At 37.1% G+C, this 22,144-nt stretch overlaps 1 protein-coding gene across 1 annotated transcript in view; it reads right to left on the bottom strand.

Annotated features, from left to right (window-relative positions):
• Window positions 1-6,645: 6,645 nt before the first annotated feature.
• Window positions 6,646-22,144, bottom strand: part of LOC107573232 (chondroitin sulfate synthase 3-like) — a 76,459-nt gene continuing 60,960 nt past the window's right edge. Inside the window, exon 3 of the mRNA XM_016259668.1 lies at window positions 6,646-8,802. Coding sequence (XP_016115154.1) covers window positions 7,231-8,802 — 1,572 coding nt within the window. The 3' untranslated portion in view covers window positions 6,646-7,230. The remainder of the gene's footprint in view (window positions 8,803-22,144) is intronic.

Here is a 22,144-nt window from a genome sequence, read left to right as displayed (position 1 = left end):
TTTCTGGTAGCCAATGTTGATATTTCAAATCACCAAAACAAACAAACCCCTACCCCAAAAGGGTCTCGCACCTATTTTGATAGCTCCGCCCCGTACGCAACCCAGGCAAAGATTAGTTCTGTGAAACAAAGCAAAACCAATGTTACACCATGTCTACACCGGCAGTGCGGCGCGACAAAATACTATAGAACTCATTATAATCAGTGATGCTGTCTACAGCATAGATATATACGTATACATATCTATAGTCTACACTGGATGCGGCCCGGCAAATCCCCGACAGAAAATCCCCGACAGAAAACTGCTGCTGCGTTCTATTTATGACGTATTGACACAAATTTAAAATGATTTTTTAACGGTCGCTTTATCGCGTCCAGTGTAGATAGACTTTAGCTGTTGCGGTCGCGTCCGGTGTAGTCACGGTTTACTCACCTATCGAGAAGAAACAAAGCAACCTCGGCATCCGATCGCAGGCCTTCCGCTCCTTGAGTTCTCTCCAGCGCTGGAAAGCTGATCTGATATTTACACGGGTCCTAATTCTTGCCTTATCGTAAGCCTTCTTTTGTTCCGCAGACATTTTCCTCTTGTTTTTTTTCTGCCATCTCTACCTTGGCTCGGCTAATGTCCATCCTGTGCACTGAGTGCTCTCTTCTCCGCATCATGAGTAGACACGCCTCTTACTGCTAATTGGCTACACGTTTGTTTTGGTGCTCGGCCCAACTCTAAAGTGTTGATCTAAAGTTTTCTAAAGCGTTTTTGAAAAAATACATACCCCACCTTTAAGTCTGGAACTCATGGACATCAGCAGAGACTGGGTTTCCTCCTTTGTGATGCTTTGCCAGGCCTTTACTGCAGCTGACTTCAGTTGTTGTTTGTTTGTCTTTAGTTTTGTCTTCAGGAGGTGAAATGCATGTTCAATCGGATTGAGATCAGGAGACTGACTCGGCCGTTGCAGAATATTCCACTTTTTTACCTTCAAAAACTCCTGGGTTGCTTTTGCTGTGTGTTTTGAGTCATTGCCCACTTGTACTATGAAGCGCTGTCTAATCAACTTTGCTACATTTGACTGAATCTGGGCAGAGAGTATATCTCTATACACTTCAGAGTTCATCCGGCTGCTTCTGTCCTCTGCCTCATCATCACTAAACACCAGTAACCCAGAGCCACTGAAGCCATGCACGCTCATGCATCACACTGCTCCATGCTTCACAGATGATGTGTGTGCTTTGACCAAGCCTTCTCCAGACTTTTTTCTTCCCGTCATTCTGGTACAGGTGATCTTAATTTCAGCTGTCCAAAGAATGCTTTTCCAGAAGTGCTCTGGCTTTTTTAGATGTTTTTTGGCAAAGTCTAATCTGGCCTTGTGTGCAGCTTGTGGTGAAGCCTCTGTATTTGCTCTGGTGAAGTCTTCTCTTGATTGTAGACTTTGACAGAGACTCGACTGCCTCCTGAGTGCTTCTCTTGGCTGGATGTTGTGAAAGGGTTTTTCTTTACCAAGGAGAGGATCCTCCGATCATCCAATACTGTTGTCCTCCGTAGACGTCCAGGTATTTTTATGTTGCTGAGCTCACCAGTGCGGTCTTTTTTTCTCAGAATGTACCAAACTGTTGATTTGGCCGCTCCTAATGTTCCTGCTATCTCTCTGATGGATCTGTTTTGTTTTTGAAGCATAATAATGGTCTGTTTCACTTGAATGGAGAGCTCCATGATGTGCTTCACAGCAACAGTTTCCAAATGCAAATGCCACATTAAGAATCACCTCCAGACTTTTTACCTGCTTAACTGATGTAGAAATAACGAAGGAATAGCCCACATCTGTCCATGAAATTACTTTTGAGTCAACTGTTCAATTACTTATGGTCCCTTGAAAAAGGGGGGAGGCGTAAAGAGCTGTAATTCCTTAACCTTTCCTCCAATTTTGATGAGAAATTAAAGCTCAGAGTGTGCACTTTAAGCCCATATTCATTATATAACTGTAACTTGAGTATGTTTTGGTCAACAGCTAAAATAATAAAAAATTGTGCCTGTGTCCAAATATATATGGACCTGACTGTTTAAAGTATAACCACACAGGATGGCATGATAGAAATTTAAAATCATTACTATCATGACTATAGTAATGAAAAAAAAACATGATTAAAATAGCTATAGTGCTCTCCATAACATAAATAGTCGATAACAGTAACAATTATGACTTTTCTTGGGGGATCTGATGGCTTGTCTGTTTTCTTTAAATGTCACATCAGTAAAGATTAGAATGTGTTATTATGGCAGTCCTTCAAAATGCATCATAGCTGATATTGGCCAGCTACAGCGGTTTAAACAGACAGCAGTTTCTTCATAATAAGCACATATTATGTTGAAGTGACTCCCACATTCACAGTTGGTGGAACTGTTGAAACCACTAGATAAACAGTGCTGGCCACAGGTTCACAGAGACTCAGTGTAATTTACAAGCACACTCTGTAGGGACATTTCTCAGCGTAACAGCAGGAGAGTTGTGGATCATTTCTGTGACTGGAAGCTTCAGATGAAGGGCTTCAGTCTCTAATTACAGGCTCCTGTAAAGGCATTTAAGTGCATTTCAATATCACAGTTTTTCACAACAGTTACACGTTTGCTGAATCTTTGGCTTATTGTTCCAAAAGCCAAAACTCTAAACACAGAACCACAAACACAAAATGCAAAACTCTGCAAATGTCTAGCAAATGCAAATACTTAATCCAAAATTGTTTTTTGTTTTTTTTGTATCTTGAGTAAATTGAAACTTTATGCAAATGAAAAGCAACTTTTGGGAGTCAACCAATATGATTGAAGCAGGAAAAATTTATCCTTTCTGTTAGGAATTAAAGCAAACAAGTCTATACGCTGTAAATTATTATTATAATTTTTTACATTCACCAGATGTAGTAAATAAATGTTAACAATAATATTGATTGTACAGAAAAATGCTGTTAGACATTCCACACTAAAATCAATCAATCAATGAACAGCGGATGTTGCAAACATTTAATAATCTACTCTTCATTGTAAAATTACACTGAATTTCTTATCTCTTTTAGGTTTGATATATGGACATATCATTAAAATTCATAACTTTATCAATTGCGTACCTCCTTTTTCTAATAGGCTGAGATGCTTATTCCATTATTATAAAAGAAACGAGACTGATTCATAAATTCAGGTATGATTGTATAATATTTTGAATGCTGTGAAGAGTGTTTGTACCACACTGGAGTTGACTAATAGGTCAAGTTTTATTATACACTATTCTTTCATCTCTTTTTTAGTAATTTTTTAATGGGCAGCATTGTAAAATGATCTGAGAAATAACAGATTGAAGCATTGCTCTTTTAATTCAGTTTTAATTCAGTCTCTTTTAAAAAGAGTGATTGTTAAAAAAAGAAAATGTGCTGATTTTCCATCTTGTAGTATGATACAATTCATAGACACACTGGAGATATTTATATATAAATGGTTGCCCAACAAATTATTCATTGTATCAGCCTGTATCAGAAAAAGATTCACTGTCAAAATGGTTTGATACGGTATAGATAAAGATTATCTGTAGCTGCGGAATGGTTGCTCTGCTCATGTTATTACTGACAAACAACAGTAGAAATGCATATAGCATCTTGACCGCTGATAAGCAGCCCGCAGCAGCAAAGTCACTGTGTGGACGGGGCTTGAGAGTTGGGTCACTATAATACAGTACTACTGCACTATGAAAACTATTTATTAGTCATTTTCATAGTGCAGTAGTATTTAGCAGAAACAAATATTGTTAGCCCCACACTCCCACAGTACACTGGAGTGTTTACCAGCTTTTGTTTCATTAATTATTTTTAAGGCGTGTGCATGCCTCATGAATCCAGACATTAACCTTTAGAGCAGGATGGCCACAATGATTCTTTACATCTGTCATGATGAGAGTAAGTGCTCTCACCTACTACTAAATGAAAATTTCTCAAAGGTTAGAACACTACACTGACAACACTGATAATACTTTGGCAATTGAATCGTCATTGGCTTGTACATTTTTTTTTTACTCGCCTTTTTTATGTATAAATAATACATATATTAATGAAGTAGAATTAATATGTATTTTAATGTATTAGAATTAAGTTAAACTGGAGAGAACATTTATCTGAAAGATTGCTGGCATTTATAACTTGTAGAGCCTCTTACTGTATTCTCAGCACAAGGAAGACACATGTCTTCCTTTATAAATGTTATTAACAAAAAATAAACAACAACAAGAGTAATCAACAACTACTAATAAATTAATACCATGCATGAAAAGAAGTAAAGCACATAAGATGTACGTATAAAATTATTAAGTTGTATATTTTAAGATAAATTGTTGCTTCTTTTAGACTAATAAGGCCAAGGAACTTGTCATCAAACAAATAAACAAAGCTTATTTGTTATTAACTGACATAAGCTATATATCATCTAATGTAAAATAGAAAATCATATACTGCTAATATACAGCAATGCCAATGTTGGACAGTTTGTTTGTTTGTGTTAGTCCACCAAGTTCCAATCAAAATGTTGCAAACCTTTGTTGACTGTTGTTGTCAGAGAGGAGCCCTGCAATTAAACTGGGCCCTGGAATGTGCTGTCCACCGCAGATCCTTCAATTTGAGATGTCATTCGATGGAGCTTGATGGTGTGGCAGCCTAGATATGCAGTTTCACAAGGATGTGTCCTTCCATTTGAGAAGCACCCAATGTGAACCAGGCCTACGGGGTGCCTGAGGGTGTTAAACAACCTCAAACGAAAGCAAGAGCACCCGCAGTTAAAGCTGTAATAGCATATTAGCGAAACAGATATGGCAAATGATTCAGTGTGTGCTTGCACTCTGGAGAGCATCAAAGGTTTCTGTTTACAACAATACTACAACATTGTTTTAATACTACAACAATGTAGCCAATCACAGACATATACAGTGGGGGAAAAAAGTATTTAGTCAGCCACCAATTGTGCAAGTTCTCCCACTTAAAAAGATGAGAGAGGCCTGTAATTTTCATCATAGGTATACCTCAACTATGAGAGACAAAATGAGAAAAAAAATCCAGAAAATCACATTGTAGGATTTTTAAAGAATTTATTTGCAAATTATGGTGGAAAATAAGTATTTGGTCAATAACAAAATTTCATCTCAATACTTTGTTATATACACTTTGTTGGCAATGACAGAGGTCAAACGTTTTCTGTAAGTCTACCCGCAGTTAAAGCTGTAATAGCATATTGGCGAAACAGATATGGCAAATGATTCAGTGTGTGCTTGCACTCTGGAGAGCATCAAAGGTTTCTGTTTACAACAATACTACAACATTGTTTTAATACTACAACAATGTAGCCAATCACAGACATATATTTAGATTTTTTGAAAGCAATAGCCAATCCCTCTGAGTTCAAAGTGATCTTGCGATAAACTAAGATTACTGACAGCTTTTTAGTGATTATAAAGAGTGTGCTCTTTGTGCCATAGCAATGGACAGGGTAAAAATATGTCACAACAGATGTGAATTAAGGAACCCTTCACTCTTTTCAGAAGCACCTTCAGTGATTTGATTCTGAGACCAGGCCTGGTGTGAACACTAAGCAAACCAGGACTAAATGCATTTTCTGCTTTGGTCTGCACCAAAAGAACCAAGAGAACTATGGAACACACCACTAATCTCCGATCAAATCATAAAGAGTTCATATATTCAATTTAAAGAAGGAACAATTGTATTATTTACCTCACCTATGTCACAGATTTTTCTAAGCTAAGTAAATAGCTTAAAATACTTCTTTTTAGAGTAAAAAGAGGCATACAAACTAGTGTGATTTTTGGCATCCATGTAGAATTTAGCAAATGTTCTCAATCTTTCTTTATACTGATGTAAATGTAAGGTGCACTGTAAAGAAGCAGATCTCCAGCAAAGCTCTTGTTCATTTTCTCTTTAGTCCCTCTTCTCCTTTTGCAGAATGAGCCTTGTGGACAAAGATGTGATGCTGCTTATCTCAGCGGAAGTAGCACAGAGGAACCATGGGAGAAGAATTGGCTGAGAAACATGAGCACAAACTGGTTGTGCTGTACAATTTGGGTTTTAAATGATTTAACACCTAACAACAGAATTAGTACAGTGATGAGAACAAGTTTTAAGAAAAGTTTCTAAATTTTTTATGCGCATATCATTTTATACTATAATTTTTTCATGATGATATGCTGATATGTTACGTGCATACCTAATCTTAGCTCTTAGAAACGTACATTTATTCATGTATTGTAACAATTGGATCCATTTCACGATGGACTTTTAAAATGATGGATAATTGCATCCTTCCTGGTATCAGATGGTTGTCTAAAATCTACATGGTCTAGGATTTCTCACATAAAATCTGACAAGAAAGTAAAGGTAATATCGTAATTAAAATAAAATAAATAATGTAAAAACAACTATAACAACAACAAAACAATTTAAACCATAGACAAATGCATATCAATGTTTTTATTATAAATAATTTTAACGTCACTGAATTTTTCCCACCAACAAATGAAAAAAAATCATAAAAGCCACAAAGCAGTTGTAAGTTGTTCACTGAAGCACACAATAAAAAAGAACAAAGACATAGCCACATGGTAACCAGTACCTTTATATTATGGAACAAATTTAGGTAAAAAATTAAATCATTGAACAGTTCCTTAAAAAAAATACTGAGATAAGGTACAATATTATAAATCAGATAACTCGATTTGTCTTGTCACTTTCCTCAGCAAGGAAATTTAAAGCACATTTGTGGCACTTTCTGTACATTATTATTGTCAACTTTATTATTATTATAACCACTGCAGTGTGAACTAGCTTGTTTCTATTGAATGACACACAGCGAACACCAGTGTTCTTATTCCATGTTGTGTTCATGTGACAGAACATGCTCCTGAGTTTATGAGAAGATTGCAAGATGGAAAACAAATTAAGCTCAAAATAAGCTCATTGAATACGTTCCAAAGTGACCTTCTTTTCAGACCTTCTTGTTCAATAAATATCCTTCTGAAGATGCTGCATCATACTTAGATAGCAAGAAAAACTTTTGAACGTTGCACTAAAGGATTTGGAGTGTACTTATTTGATAGGATGTACATTTATCCAGAAAATACAAATATCACACATACAGTGAATGAATTGCTTTGCACTTTTGCAGATCTGAGGCAAACTCCAGGGATTGCTTGCAACATCAGGAGGAAGTCCTGTTATAACCGACACCTAAATGTTTGGACAACCACAATTCTGCCAGCTGCATTGTGGATGCATAAGTGCTCGCTTTAGACCCGACACACATTTTGTATTGCTTAGGGTCTAAATGTGTGTCACACAGGACAGGGTGATAAATATGCACAATACCTGCTTCTTGGGAGCGAAACACTTTCAAGCCAGAATTAACGACTTTCGTGAACAAATCGACATCCTCTAAACCCCAGCCTTGTATTGAGGTGTCAAACCCCCCAGCTTTAAGCAAGTCACTCTTGAATATGCAGGTGATACCAAATCCATAATCTCGCCAGAATCCACTCTTCTTGGTGAAAACAAAGGCGCTGTCTTCAGGAGGACCTCCAGCATAGACAATTTTGGGATCATACTGACTGAAAACAATAGGGAAATATACCTGCCTTCCTTCGACAGTGTTGTCTCGACACCTTTGGAGGGCATCAGTGTTGAAGACCAGGTCCACATCACAGAAAAACAGCAGTGAGTCGTTAGCCAGCTGAGAAGAGCCCATCTCAAGGGCGAGGCCTCGAGAAAAGCCTCCCAACATGGGTATGATAGACAGGTCTGCTTTAGGATATCTGTTATGATATTCCTTTATCAGCTCCAGGTGTCTCTCCTTATCCTGGTTTGTATCACTGTCAACCAGGATTATGGTCAGTTTCACACTCTGGTTCGGGATCAGGCAGATTCTCTCAAAGTTTTCCATGAAACGTACAAAGACTTCATAGCGACCCGTGAGCGGTACAAGGAAGTGGATTTTTGTCTGACTTTGCTCTTGCACGTCTTTTGTGGATTCTGAGATCTGTAAGGAAGAGAAGATCTTGAGCGAGCTTGAGAGGAAAGAGAGCGAACGAGAGTCACCGTTGATGGCGTCTACTAGGTCACCAACATCCAGTTCCTCTGCCTCGCTGAAGAATGGTTTACTGAAGGACTGCTGAAGGTAAGCGTGTCTACGCACTGGCACCGTCACTTTCCTACCCTTGTGCTTCTTGTAAAGCAGCAGAAGGTCCAAGATGTATTCGGCACCGTGAAGCGGATCCACCCTTCTATAGCCATACTGGATCTCCTTGAAGTCTATAATGCGGCCTCGAGTTTTGGAGTTCTCGTTGATCATCTCCATCACTTGAAGCACTGTATCTTCGAGCGCTGAGCGGACCAGGTTTCCAAGGCCTTGACGGGGCATCTGTCTCTCGCTGGTGGAGTACAGGTGCCTGCCGGTCAGAAAATCCCACTCTATGACAGCTCCCCGCTCTGTGGGGAGATAGCGTGTGTAGGACGGTGGTGCCCCCAGGAGCTGGTCCTCCCACTGCACTGCAGCATTGCCGAGTCGGCTCATGGTGACGCCTTCACGGTGCAGCAGAATCGTGCGATACCGGAGCTGAGAGATCTTGCGGCTGAGCAGGTAGCTGTGCAGCCTGTACTGATAAGCTGGACGCTTGTTGGGGTGCAGCGTGATGGCATTGTGGATCTTGCTACTGTGAAGGTCCTGGATGAAACCTTTCTTGTTATGCTCATAGTTCTCATAGAACAACTGCTGCATCTGCAGAGAGAAAGATGAAAACAACAGGCAATTTGAGTAATAGTGATGTGTTTCAACTAGTGGTGTAACAGCACACGTATTCGTACGGAAAAATTTGGGGAAAAAAGGAAATTCTGACAATAAACGCCGTTTTTGAAAAAGTGAAAGTGACGTGACATGTGGCCAACTATGGTGACCCATACTTGGAATTAGTGCTCTGCATTTAACCCATCCAAAGTGCACACACACCTGGAGCAGTGGGCAATGCCTTGCTCAAGAGCACCTCAGTCGTGATATTGAAGGTGGGAGAGAGAGCTGTACATTCACTCCCCCCACCTACAATCCCTGCGAGACTTGAACCCACAACCTTTGGGTTACAAGTCCAACTCTCTAACCATTAGGCCACGACTTCCCCTGTGTGGTGTGACAAGCTATGTAAACGTCTCAGTTCTGACGGCAGCGTGAGGGAGCGCGATCATCCCTTCATCTTTACTACTAGTTTTAATGTGAAATAAACATGAATTAACATCTCATGCCCATGGTAATCGCTTAATCAGTGTTTCACTCGCGGAAAGACGTGTTTAAAATGTCACGTAGCATTTCATTTACCTCAGGCAAGTCATCAGTGTCTACAGCGCATTATTTGCTAGAGAAATCAATGCCTTGCTCAAGGGCACCTCAGTCGTGATATTGAAGGTGGGAGAGAGAGCTGTACATTCACTCCCCCACCTACAATCCCTGCGAGACTTGAACCCACAACCTTTGGGTTACAAGTCCAACTCTCTAACCATTAGGCCACGACTTCCCCTGTGTGGTGTGACAAGCTATGTAAACGTCTCAGTTCTGACGGCAGCGTGAGGGAGCGCGATCATCCCTTCATCTTTACTACTAGTTTTAATGTGAAATAAACATGAATTAACATCTCATGCCCATGGTAATCGCTTAATCAGTGTTTCACTCGCGGAAAGACGTGTTTAAAATGTCACGTAGCATTTCATTTACCTCAGGCAAGTCATCAGTGTCTACAACGCATTATTTGCTAGAGAAATCAAGTCTAGAAATATTCTCAGTTCTGACGGCAGCGTGAGGGAGCACGATCATCCCTTCATCTTTACTACTAGTTTTAATGTGAAATAAACATGAATTAACATCCCATGCCCATGGTAATCGCTTAATCAGTGTTTCACTCGCGGAAAGACGTGTTTAAAATGTCACGTAGCATTTCATTTACCTCAGGCAAGTCATCAGTGTCTACAACGCATTATTTGCTAGAGAAATCAAGTCTAGAAATATTATATACTCATTGAATTTTACTTTACCTGTAAGTGATGTCTTAATTATTTAATGTAGGCTATATTTAAATAAATCTCTGATTATATTTCAACAACAAAAAGAAATAGTATAATTTAGATGTTAATTTAAAACTGTATTGAGTGCAATTTACATGTTTGCATACAATTTTTTTAATTTGAGTGTTGATTATTGTAGTTATAAATGAATAGTAATTACATTTTAGTTTGGGCTCTTTTGTTAATTGGCATTATTTGCTAGAGAAATCAAGTCTAGAAATATTATATACTCATTGAATTTTACTTTAGCTGTAAGTGATGTCTTAATTATTTAATGTAGGCTATATTTAAATAAATCTCTGATTATATTTCAACAACAAAAAGAAATAGTATAATTTAGATGTTAATTTAAAACTGTATTGAGTGCAATTTACATGTTTGCATACAATTTTTTTAATTTGAGTGTTGATTATTGTAGTTATAAATGAATAGTAATTACATTTTAGTTTGGGCTCTTTTGTTAATTGTAACCTTATTACAGTAAAAGGGCTCCCTATAGTTTAGAGCAGCGGTAGTTTTTTATAGATTTTTTTTATTTTATGAGGTACATTGTAAATTGTAATTCTAATTGAATTTGTTTAAAGAAAGAGAAAAACATTGTTTAATTAAAAAAAATATTATGTTTAGTATTTTTTCCTCCTGCTGTACTGAAACCATACCAAACTGTGACGTCAAAAGCGAGGTACGCACCGAACCGTCATGTTTGTGTACCGTTACACCCCCTAGTTTCAAAGCATCCAGTCAAAATGGAATTGAAATATCTGGTTGAAAAAGCATGGAAACCCGTCCACCAGCACCTGTAAGTGCTTATTGAACATGACAAAAGCATGAATCCTTCCCTATGCTGCAACAACAGCTTCCACTCTTATGCTAAAGAAAATTGTAATTCTAATTGAATTTGTTTAAAGAAAGAGAAAAACATTGTTTAATTAAAAAAAATATTATGTTTAGTATTTTTTCCTCCTGCTGTACTGAAACCATACCAAACTGTGACGTCAAAAGCGAGGTACGCACCGAACCGTCATGTTTGTGTACCGTTACACCCCCTAGTTTCAAAGCATCCAGTCAAAATGGAATTGAAATATCTGGTTGAAAAAGCATGGAAACCCGTCCACCAGCACCTGTAAGTGCTTATTGAACATGACAAAAGCATGAATCCTTCCCTATGCTGCAACAACAGCTTCCACTCTTATGCAAAGACCCGATTGGTGAAGATCTTCCTCACCAGACACTGTAAACTACAAAAACCCTTACAAAACTGTAAGAATACAGTTTTTGCATTATCTGGTACAAATCCAGGTGTGTTAAACACAGTGTAAGCAAAACTGTGTTAGTATTTAAATGAGGTTTCAGAATAAAAAACCCTGATTTCTTAAAGACGAGTCAATAAAAATAGTTCTACAAGGCATCATTTTGAAAGTAGCATGTCTGTCAACATAGAAGATGGGCCTTGTTAATAAACATCATGTAAACTCTTATTGTAGGCTTACCTACAACAACGAAGTGTACTTTTAAATTTAGCTTAAGTGCATTTTTTTCAAAGTCCCATCAGCTTCTTTATCACTTTAATCTCAATTGAGAGATCAAGCAGGGGCTGACTGTACCAAATAAATAAATACATGGACAAGAAATACAGTTTTAAATTGGGTTTGTTTTATTATATTATTGTTATTACTATATTATTTTTATTACAGCTATTATTAATTCACTGACAATGATCAGTTTTACAGTTACACAGAATGCAAATAAGAATGAGCAGTAAAATCACAATCAACTGTTGCAAAGATCTGAGCAACACTGTCTGAAAGTTTTGAGGATGCTTGTGCTGTCTTCCAAGACTTGTCTTTGCAATAGTGAGCAAACTCCTGATTACAACAGAGAATAGATACATCTGAACAACCGATGAAGTCATAATCCCTCAAGATGTACTGCATCTTGTGCAATTATTAGAAATTATTCTTATTGCCTTTGGATTATTAGTTTTAACCCATGTGTTAGACTCGATGACTCATATTGTGACACCTTGAACAGCACCAGCACTATAACTGCAAGTGTGCTGCTTTGATGTGCTTCTTGACATTCAGGACAAACATTGACACTTTTATTCTTACCTGCACTAAACTCATCAAACTCATGTGCATTCCTTTGCTCTGAAAGTCTCTGTCGACACGTCACTATTGATGTGCTTTTGTTGTTTGAGCGACTGATGTAACACTGGACACATTACTTGGCTGTGGTGTTTTTCCACAGTTTTCACACCAGAACTCCAGACATGACTAATCACAATCCTTGTCATTCTTCCAATGAGATGAGGCAAGTTCTCTGCAGTCATTAGAACTGTTCAGACACATCTTCTTCCACAGATAATCAGGATGCCCTAAAAAACCCTTAAGAAAAAGCTCTTAAGATTTTTTTTGAGTGAATTACAAAAAAAACAGCTTGCAACAAAGCTCAGATTGTGATTTTAATAAAGAAGTAAAGCTGAACATTCTCAAGGTAAATCTCTTATGACTCATTTGCTCAACGCTGATGTCTGCAACTTAACCCTGATCATTTGTCTACTGACAGGAGGTAAATGGAAAGCTGGCGCTTGGCTCTAGCACTCAGGTTATTAATGCTGTAGTCATGCAGTCGTCAGCGTTCAGGAGGTCCAGGATGTTTTGCATCAAGCATAAAGCAGCTAGTGTCTCCAGAGCAAAACTGTGAAATCACTCACTCCACTCTGAAAAGACTTTGTATTTGGTGTAAATGTAAATATGTGAACGCAAAACAAGCAAATGTGGCCCTAGATCAGAGATGGTGTATGGAGTGAAATTATTTCCTCATGAATCCAAAACATCAGGAACTCACACAAAACAGATGCCATGCAACAAAGCAATAAAACTAATCTGAAGAAGAGATCTCCAAAGAGAGCAAACAACACCACCCCCTTGCTCATTTACGGCTCCCTTCTCCCTGTTTTTTCTGCCTCTCCCTCTCACTCTTTTCCCTCAAAAGGTTTATACCACATATCATGTATCTTGTGAACCTGTTGTTTTTCCCCTTCATGGTTGGTATCGTTCTAAAGGTCTCTATGCAATTGGTAAAATGGTCTCAATATCACAGTAGTCACTTATATTATGAGAAAGATTGAAAACTTTTGTAGAATTGTGTTCTGCTGAGGAATAGGTGTGTCCCCCTCAGGGTCTGTGAGAATGTTTATCTATCTCCAGCCAGGTGCGATCCTGGGTCATGAGAACCTAAAAAACCAAAAGGACTTTTATGTTTTTACAACATTCTTTGTTTCTTATCTGGGTATATAAGGGAAATGACAAAACACTACTTGGGGATTCTGTAGTCAGAAAACACCCACAGCATGGTGTTTTTCCACAGTTTTCACACCAGAACTCCAGACATGACTAATCACAATCCTTGTCATTCTTCCAATGAGATGAGGCAAGTTCTCTGCAGTCATTAGAACTGTTCAGACACATCTTCTTCCACAGATAATCAGGATGCCCTAAAAACTCCCAACTTTTTTGGAATCGGGTTTGTAGAAATATTGCCTAAATTTAATGATCACTTGAAATTGGAGTCAGATTGATCACGGCGATAGACTAAAATTGAAACTAAAGTAAGTAAAAGACTGAACACGCATTAAACCTTCAACCAGGCCCCTGGACTCCGCTTTTTGGGCCGACGGGTGGATCCTTACAATGGGACACAGTAAACCCTCTCTGATGCATTAAACCTACCATGAAATATGTACAAGTCCAGTCAAGTGTACTGAGCAGATAGAGAGAAATATATGAACCAATATGTGGAAGAGTAAGAGGAGAAAGTGTCAAGTCACTTTTATTTATATAGAGCTTTATACAATACAGACTGTTTCTAAGCATCTTTACAGTAATAAACAGTAAACAATGCATCAGTGTTTTTAAAAGATTCTTCGGTTTGAGGAATTAGTAATTTTGGATTATATTTACAACTTCAATTTAAACCATCAAGCAGACCTTCATACAGTATATAGTGTTATTACAGACAGGTTTTCGCTGTCGTTTTGACACTTTTCTCTAAAGAAATGTAATTGTTCTCAAAACAATTAACACAGCTATCTAAACACAAACTTATCTTAACCAAACAGTTGGTCAAAGCAATTATGATAAATGTGTGAACAATTAGGAAAACGTACTCTGTTACTAACGTGACCTCGGTTCCCTGAGATACGGGAACGAATACTGTGTCTGCTAAGACGCTATGGGAAAAAGTCCTTTTTCTCTGATGACTGAAGCCTTTTCAATAACGTAGTGTAACTGCACGGCCATTGGTTCGTACAGTGAATTAAAAATGAACAAATGGCTCAGCAGCGGAGCTTCACGAGCCTATGGCGACGAAGCCCGCCAGAATGGGCGGGGCCATCTGGCTATATAAGCGGGTATTTCGCCATAGGATCTTCAGGTTACTTCAACTGAAGCGACGACTGAGTCATGCAGCTACATAGCACGGCCAGCAACACAGTACTTGCTCTCGTATCTCAGGGAACTGAGGTTACGTTAGTAACCGAGTACGTTCCCTATCGATACTTCACTCGTACTGCGTCTGCTAAGATGCTATGGAGAACCAGTACAATCCAGTGCTATGCTAGAGGAACTTGCCTTAAGCACGAAAGGGGGCCCAGAGGGACCAATTATTTTGCAGGGAAGCCCCGCAGGAGGAAATAGGGCCAAGCTCACAGAGGTCGGCCCGGCTTTGAGTAATTGTCCCAAGAGAATTATGTACAGCCTCGGAACTCAGTGAGGGCCAAGAGCATACAAGAAGGAGGCAAACGCCAAACACTGGTTTGTCATATGTGACCCTGGACCACAAAACCAGTCTTAAAGGGTTAGTTCACCCAAAAGAATATCCGCTGGACGTAAAAGAGCGTATGCTGTTCTGTGTCAGCTGTGTCACGCCGGATCTGTTTCCTACGTTGTTGTGATTTGATCTTAATGGAAACAGCGTATCCGCGTGGCTCATGTACATTACCATGCCAAACCCTCCGAGGGTTGTCATGACAGAAATACAGAGTTCTGGCATGAAACTCTAGATGGCGTAGTCCGACAGGTCTAACTCAATCGACCAAATTACATCATTATCACATGGCACAGCTGATTGGTTCTCTCCTGTATCGGTAGCCAATGAGCTCGCTGCTCAACATTCAAATATATGACTAGTGCTTGCTGTAGCAGTTGCAGCTTGCTTCAGAAACCCTCCACCTTCCCCAGCTCCACCTGTATAGATCTGCTATGAGGTGATTCATGTATGCTATATGGGGTTATTTCATGTATGTTATATTATTTGCAGCAGCAATATTTCTTTCATGCTCACAGCAGCATGTTGTGGATGTATTGGCAGTAGCAAGTCTCGGTACTTGCTCTGCAGCAGCAGCAGCAGCAGATCTATTCCGCCAAGACCAAATACATTAACATTGTCATGTACATTACCATGCCAACTGAAAATATACCATGTTCATTTGATGATATGACAAATTACAGAGTTTTGTTTGTTGTATTTGGACAAATGTACATAAATGTTTGTAATTTGTGCAAAATTTTCAGATATTTTAAAGTATTGGTTGGTTGTATTAACTATTATGAAAACATTTGAGAGTTTTGCTCACATTGTTTTGAAAAAATCATTTGCATGATTTGCAATTTGTATGAAATGAATGAAAATGTACAATCTGTTTAGGACAATTCTAGTGTTCAGATTACTGTGTTAACTATTTTGAAAACAGTGACCTGAGTTTGGAGAAATGTGTCAAATCGATTGAGAAAAACTGTAAGTTTAAATTTTCAGCATTCTCATTCAATAATCAATAATTTTTTACTGAATATTGTCTTTAAAACTCTACCAGGAAATAGTAGAGAAAAAAAAACACTTGGGAGAAAGTTTAGTCAGGGAGGCCAGTTCTTCTAACAGCGTGAACACAGCAAGTTACAGCATGTCAATGTTTTTGTAAGTTGATCTTTTTGTAAATTAGCATTTTTATCAATTTAAAATAATTACTACAATAGCTCCTTCTCCTTATATTATGGCATAAGCCATAATGGAACTGGCTGAAATCACTGAGGTTCCCTTTTGCGGCTGTCATATTGATGCTATGGGAATGTGTTTTTTCAATTTTTTAATCTACAGTAGGCTGATGTACAGAAATGAAGGCAGATTTAAGAACTTCAGACACCTGCTCTCTCTGCTCCCTTTTCCAGCATTGTATTAAGAGCAGTAGTTTGGACATGTTGAGTAAGAAATAAATTCCTTGTCCGCACACTCTCCGTACAGCAGTATTCATTTTGGCAGCCATTTTTCATTTAGTCTTAGTCTTACTCAAATGTACATTTTAGTTATCATATTTAGACAAACTTGTCCTGTTTTTGTTTATTCAGTGAAATATATGAGCATTTTAGTCAGGTTTTTTAGTCAATGAAATATTAGTCACATTTTCGTCATTCTGTATAATGGTTAAACTGATTAAAAAAAATTCTCAAAATTATAATCGTAATGATTGTTGTCATTTGAGAAATTTACTTTAGCATTTCAGTTATTGCACTTTCTCTGCACAGAACTCTTGATATCTAGCAACCGCACTCATGAAAGCTCGTGTAGTAGAGGCGTGTAGAGCAGTCTGCAGTAACATTTTGTCTCCTTTTTTGATGAAAATAAAAAGAGGTTTTTGGTAAAGTTTTTATCTTTTTGAATACATTTTAGTCTTAATACTGTGGACTGTAGAGTAGAATAAATAATATTGCAATGCTATTGGCTATGGATATAATCAGGTTGCATTGACAGATCTGGTTTTGTCTCCTTCCAGTACATTTTAAGCCTAGCAACAAAGGCAATTTGTTGAAAGGTGAGAAACACAAAGTGGAACAATGTAAATAAATGTTCCCAGAACTATACAGTCACTGACGAATATCAATATACAGACCAGATGAACAGGAGTTAACGAACACTTTAGCGCTATTCAGATGGTTTATTTCTCCAGAATGAAGCGTGTAAAGATAATTTGCATGATTTTTATCAGGACAGCAGTTATTTTACCAGTTACTGTATGATCATTATATCAATAATGGTGTTTGATGTTATAGTCTGGGTTCTGTAAGTAAAAATACAGCAAAAACAGCAATATTGTGAGATATTATTACAATTTAAAATAACTGTTTACTATTTCAATGTATTTTAAAATTGTATTTATTCCTGTGATGCAAAGCTGAATTTTTATCAGCCATTACTCCAGTCTTCAGTGGCTCGTGATCCTTCAGAAATCATTCTAATATGCTGATTTGCTGTTCAAGAAACATAGCTTATTATTATCAGTGCTGAAAACAGTTGTACTGTTGAAAGTGATACATTTTTTCAGGAATCTTTCATGAATAGAAAGTTCAAAAGAAAAAACAAAAATATTTGGTAACATTATAGAGGTCTTGTCCCATTAAATTTAATAGCAGAATAATTAATTTTAAAAAATGTACATAGTAATAATTATTATTATTATAATTTTTACAAAAGAGAATGACACTTATGGGCCATTTTTTTTATTGAATTGCACACAGATTATCAGCTTGAATCAGTCTGATGAGTCATTCACTGAATGAACTAAATCCAAATAAACAAAGTCATTGCTTTCAATCATATCATACTTGAAATTAAACATAGTTAATGTGTACTTGAGGCTTGCGAAAGTTAAACCAGCACTTTATTTTACAGTACATGCACTTTCATGTACAGTGGGTACGGCAAGTATTCAGACCCCCTTAAATTTTTCACTCTTTGTTATATTGCAGCCATTTGCTAAAATCATTTAAGTTCATTTTTTTTCCTCATTAATGTACACACAGCACCCCACACTGACAGAAAAACACAGAAAACTGAAATATCACATGGTCCTAAGTATTCAGACCCTTTGCTGTGACACTCATATATTTAACTCAGGTGCTGTCCATTTCTTCTGATCATCCTTGAGATGGTTCTACACCTTCATTTGAGTCCAGCTGTGTTTGATTATACTGATTGGACTTGATTAGGAAAGCCACACACCTGTATAAGACCTTATATATTAACATCCCGTGGTAACTAGGATTTACACAAGCTTCAGTCTGGATCCAGAACACCTGAGAAGAGATGATGCCGACCCCTCAGAGGACCTCAGATGATGCCAACCCTGAAACAACATACAGAACTACCACATTTTGCTATACGTTTGATTGCATCATATAATAATTGCTGTTAATATTATTCATCGTCTGTTTTATTACGTCTTATATTGATTTTTCTGTACTGCTGGTTCGTCTGGTCAGAGGAGAACTGGCCCCCCGACTGAGCCTGGTTTCTCCCAAGGTTTTTTCTCCATTCTGTCACCGATGGAGTTTTGGTTCCTTGCCGCTGTCGCCTCTGGCTTGCTTAGTTGGGGGCACTTCATTTCCAGCGATATCGTTGACATGATTGCAAAGATATTATTTAAACTGAGCTGGATGTTGACATCACTGAATTCAATGATGAACTGTCTTTAACTGAAAAATTAGTGTTTACTATTGTCATTTTGCATTATTGACACTATTTTCCTAATTAATGCTGTTCAGTTGCTTTGACACAATCTGTATTGTTAAAAGCGCTATATAAATAAAGGTGACTTGACTTGACAATTAACCGTACAGCAGTATTCATTTTGGCAGCCATTTTTCATTTAGTCTTAGTCTTACTCAAATGTACATTTTAGTTATCATATTTAGACAAACTTGTCCTGTTTTTGTTTATTCAGTGAAATATATGAGCATTTTAGTCAGGTTTTTTAGTCAATGAAATATTAGTCACATTTTCGTCATTCTGTATAATGGTTAAACTGATTAAAAAAAATTCTCAAAATTATAATCGTAATGATTGTTGTCATTTGAGAAATTTACTTTAGCGTTTCAGTTATTGCACTTTCTCTGCACAGAACTCTTGATATCTAGCAACCGCACTCATGAAAGCTCGTGTAGTAGAGGCGTGTAGAGCAGTCTGCAGTAACATTTTGTCTCCTTTTTTGATGAAAATAAAAAGAGGTTTTTGGTAAAGTTTTTATCTTTTTGAATACATTTTAGTCTTGTCTTATTTCGTCAACGAAATTGCATGTTGATATAGTCTTAGTTATCGTTTATTGACCTTATTGTCATCTCGTCTTTGTCTTGTCTTAGTCATGGGAAAAAAGCTTGTCAACGAACATTTTTCATCATAGTCTTTGTTAACGAAATTAACACTAGCACATATCTATACTGCACTTCGATAATGCGACTAAAATAGGAATACTCCACATGTCTTACAGTTTTTTCAACTGCTTACAAAATCTTTACTTACTACAAAATTTCTGTAACACAAAAATCTAACAGGAATTAATATTATGGCAAAGGTGTCTGCAAATGTTTGCTTTGAGATGTGTTTGTGATATTTTGAATGCAGTGCTTCATGCAGTGCTTTGCAGGAGATGTGAGGCATTTAGCATTTTGTGTGTGCAATTCTTGGGTTTTGAAAAAAAGAGGCAAAGTTTTGAAAATGTGTGTAAGCAGTTGAAAAAAACTGTAATTCAATTTGTGTTTACTTCGAGTATGACTTTAGCTGGATTAAGGTAATCAAACATCTCTGTTTACATGGTAGATTCTTAATCAAAGTATTGTCTTAATCATGTTAAAATCAGAATATTGTTGTCCATGTAAACGTACTCAGTGACAAAAAGGACAGCAAAGACCCAGAACATTGTTGTTTGGTTGAAGAGATCATCTATGGCAGACTGTGCTCTGGTGTATTTACAGGCAGTGTATGTACTTTTTAAAGTGAATATAGTGTAACATTTGTTTAAAAATGTGAACCTTAATTTCATCTGTCCTAGATTTGCCTCACTCATTTATTCTTAATGTAAGAACCTGCTGGAATTTGCTCCCCTAGTAAATAAAAAAATCTATGCTATAAATTATTTTAAATACATTTATTTCATACTACGTATACTTCAAATCCATTAAAGGGTTAGTACAGCACTGTAAAATCCAATAGTTTACCTTACTTAGATTTAGTTAGTTATCTTTACTTAGTTGTTATACTTACTAGGTTTTATCTGAAATATTTGAAAGAACATCACATAAGCTAACTTCATAAATTGATGTTGATTTTCCTAAAATGTGTTTTTTTTAACTCCCCATTATAGTGATTAGCAGTCCCTTTGGTTGGGCACTTTGAACTTGGTTTACATTACTATAATTATCTTCCTGTTAATGTAGTAATGCATTATGAAGTCAGAGTTATTTGATTTCAAAGCAAGAAAAGTAATAAATATGTTGCTTTTAGAAAGTGACCTATGTTCTAATTAAAGCATTAGTGTATTAGTGCATTAATTGTGTGTTCATTAATCAACTTTATCAAAAACTTTTTCATAAAGACCCTGGGATGCTTTTTTTTGGGTTTATATAATTCTTAAATCGTGTGTGATAACATGCTGAAGTCACACACAGACATTAATAAACCAATGAGAGGCAGCAGTGCACTAACATGTTGCTAATGTGCAACATAACAACAGCAGAAGAAGAAAAGAAAACGAGTCTTAATAGACTTTTCACTCATTTCCTCCATGTCTGCAATTATCTTTCACTAGTTGCATTCACTCGTTTCCCAAAGTCATCTTGAATGTTGTAGAACGAGGCATTTTAGGTAGGTGTGGCTGACTCTTCACTTTTATAAAGAATATCTCTTTGGATTTGAGACTTTAGTCTTTGCAACTTTACAGATCTTCTTTATGCACCAAGAGCTTGTAACACTCCAAAGAGAAAGGAAAACTTGAAATCACATCATATGACCCCTTTAATTATAATTTTTATATCAGTAAGTCTTGAGCGATATGTATTTGATAGATATTTATTTGAGCAATATATTTGAACTATACTTAGTATGAAATAAATGTATATTACTGTAAATAAATTATTTTTTAATAGGAACACACACATTTCAAATTACTAGGGGCATCATTAAAAACTAACAGCCCTTGTGTTTAATTTGGACAACACTCTCTTTTAAAATGCCATGCTTATTTACTGATAACCTACCCATGGGTGGGGAAAACTCAATGATTTGAGGAAGAAGTATTTTTACCCCCTCACATTTATTTTTTTGTAGTGTAAATATAACTAATTTGATTACTTATCAAATCACAATGTTTTGAGAAAAAAAATATTTTTCACTCTTTCATTTCTGTTTACAGTACTTTGTAAATATATACTGAATATGGATAAAAGTCAAGTCCCCTTTATTTTTATAATGCTTTATACAGATTGTTTCAAAGCAGCAGTTACATTAACATTCTGCTGTAAAGCAGCTCTAAACAAGCCATTAGTGTCATTTTACAGCTCAAGTCAGTTCAGTGTTGATTCAGCCCAGTTTAATTTGCCCAGACTCTTCTCTAAATCTAGATGCTTATATTAGTAAGCTCTCCAAAGTTGCATTTTTTCAACTTCGCCGTATTGCCAAACTCCGTTCCTTCATCAGTCCAAAAGATGCTGAATTACTAGTAAATGCTTTAATCACATCTTGCCTTGATTACTGCAACGCTCTTTTTTCCGGATTACCAGTACGCTCCATCTCTCGATTGCAATATATTCAAAATTCTGCAGCGAGAATGCTAACTTACACTAAACGGTATGCACATATCACTCCTATTCTATTCATCCTCCACTGGCTACCTGTGTCTTCTCGTATCATTTATAAAATTCTTCTGCTTACCTTTAAGTCACTCCATGGTCTTGCACCTACCTATCTCTCTGACCTGCTTTCTCCATATATTCCCTCTCGTCCACTTCGATCATCTGGAGATTAACTTCTTTGTGTTCAGAGATTTCGCCTATTATCTCTGGGAGGTAGATCTTTCTCTGCTATGGCTCCCAAACTTTGGAACACATTGCCCCTGGCTCTTCGGACAATAACCACACTCCACGAATTTAAGTCTAAACTCAAAACCTATATGTTCCACCAATATTACC

Source organism: Sinocyclocheilus grahami, unplaced genomic scaffold (assembly GCF_001515645.1).
Source record: "Sinocyclocheilus grahami isolate Dianchi unplaced genomic scaffold, SAMN03320097.WGS_v1.1 scaffold1897.1, whole genome shotgun sequence".
NCBI lineage: Eukaryota > Metazoa > Chordata > Actinopteri > Cypriniformes > Cyprinidae > Sinocyclocheilus > Sinocyclocheilus grahami.
The sequence above is the reverse complement of the archived record's forward strand: the minus strand, read 5'-3'. Positions and strand labels throughout refer to the sequence as shown.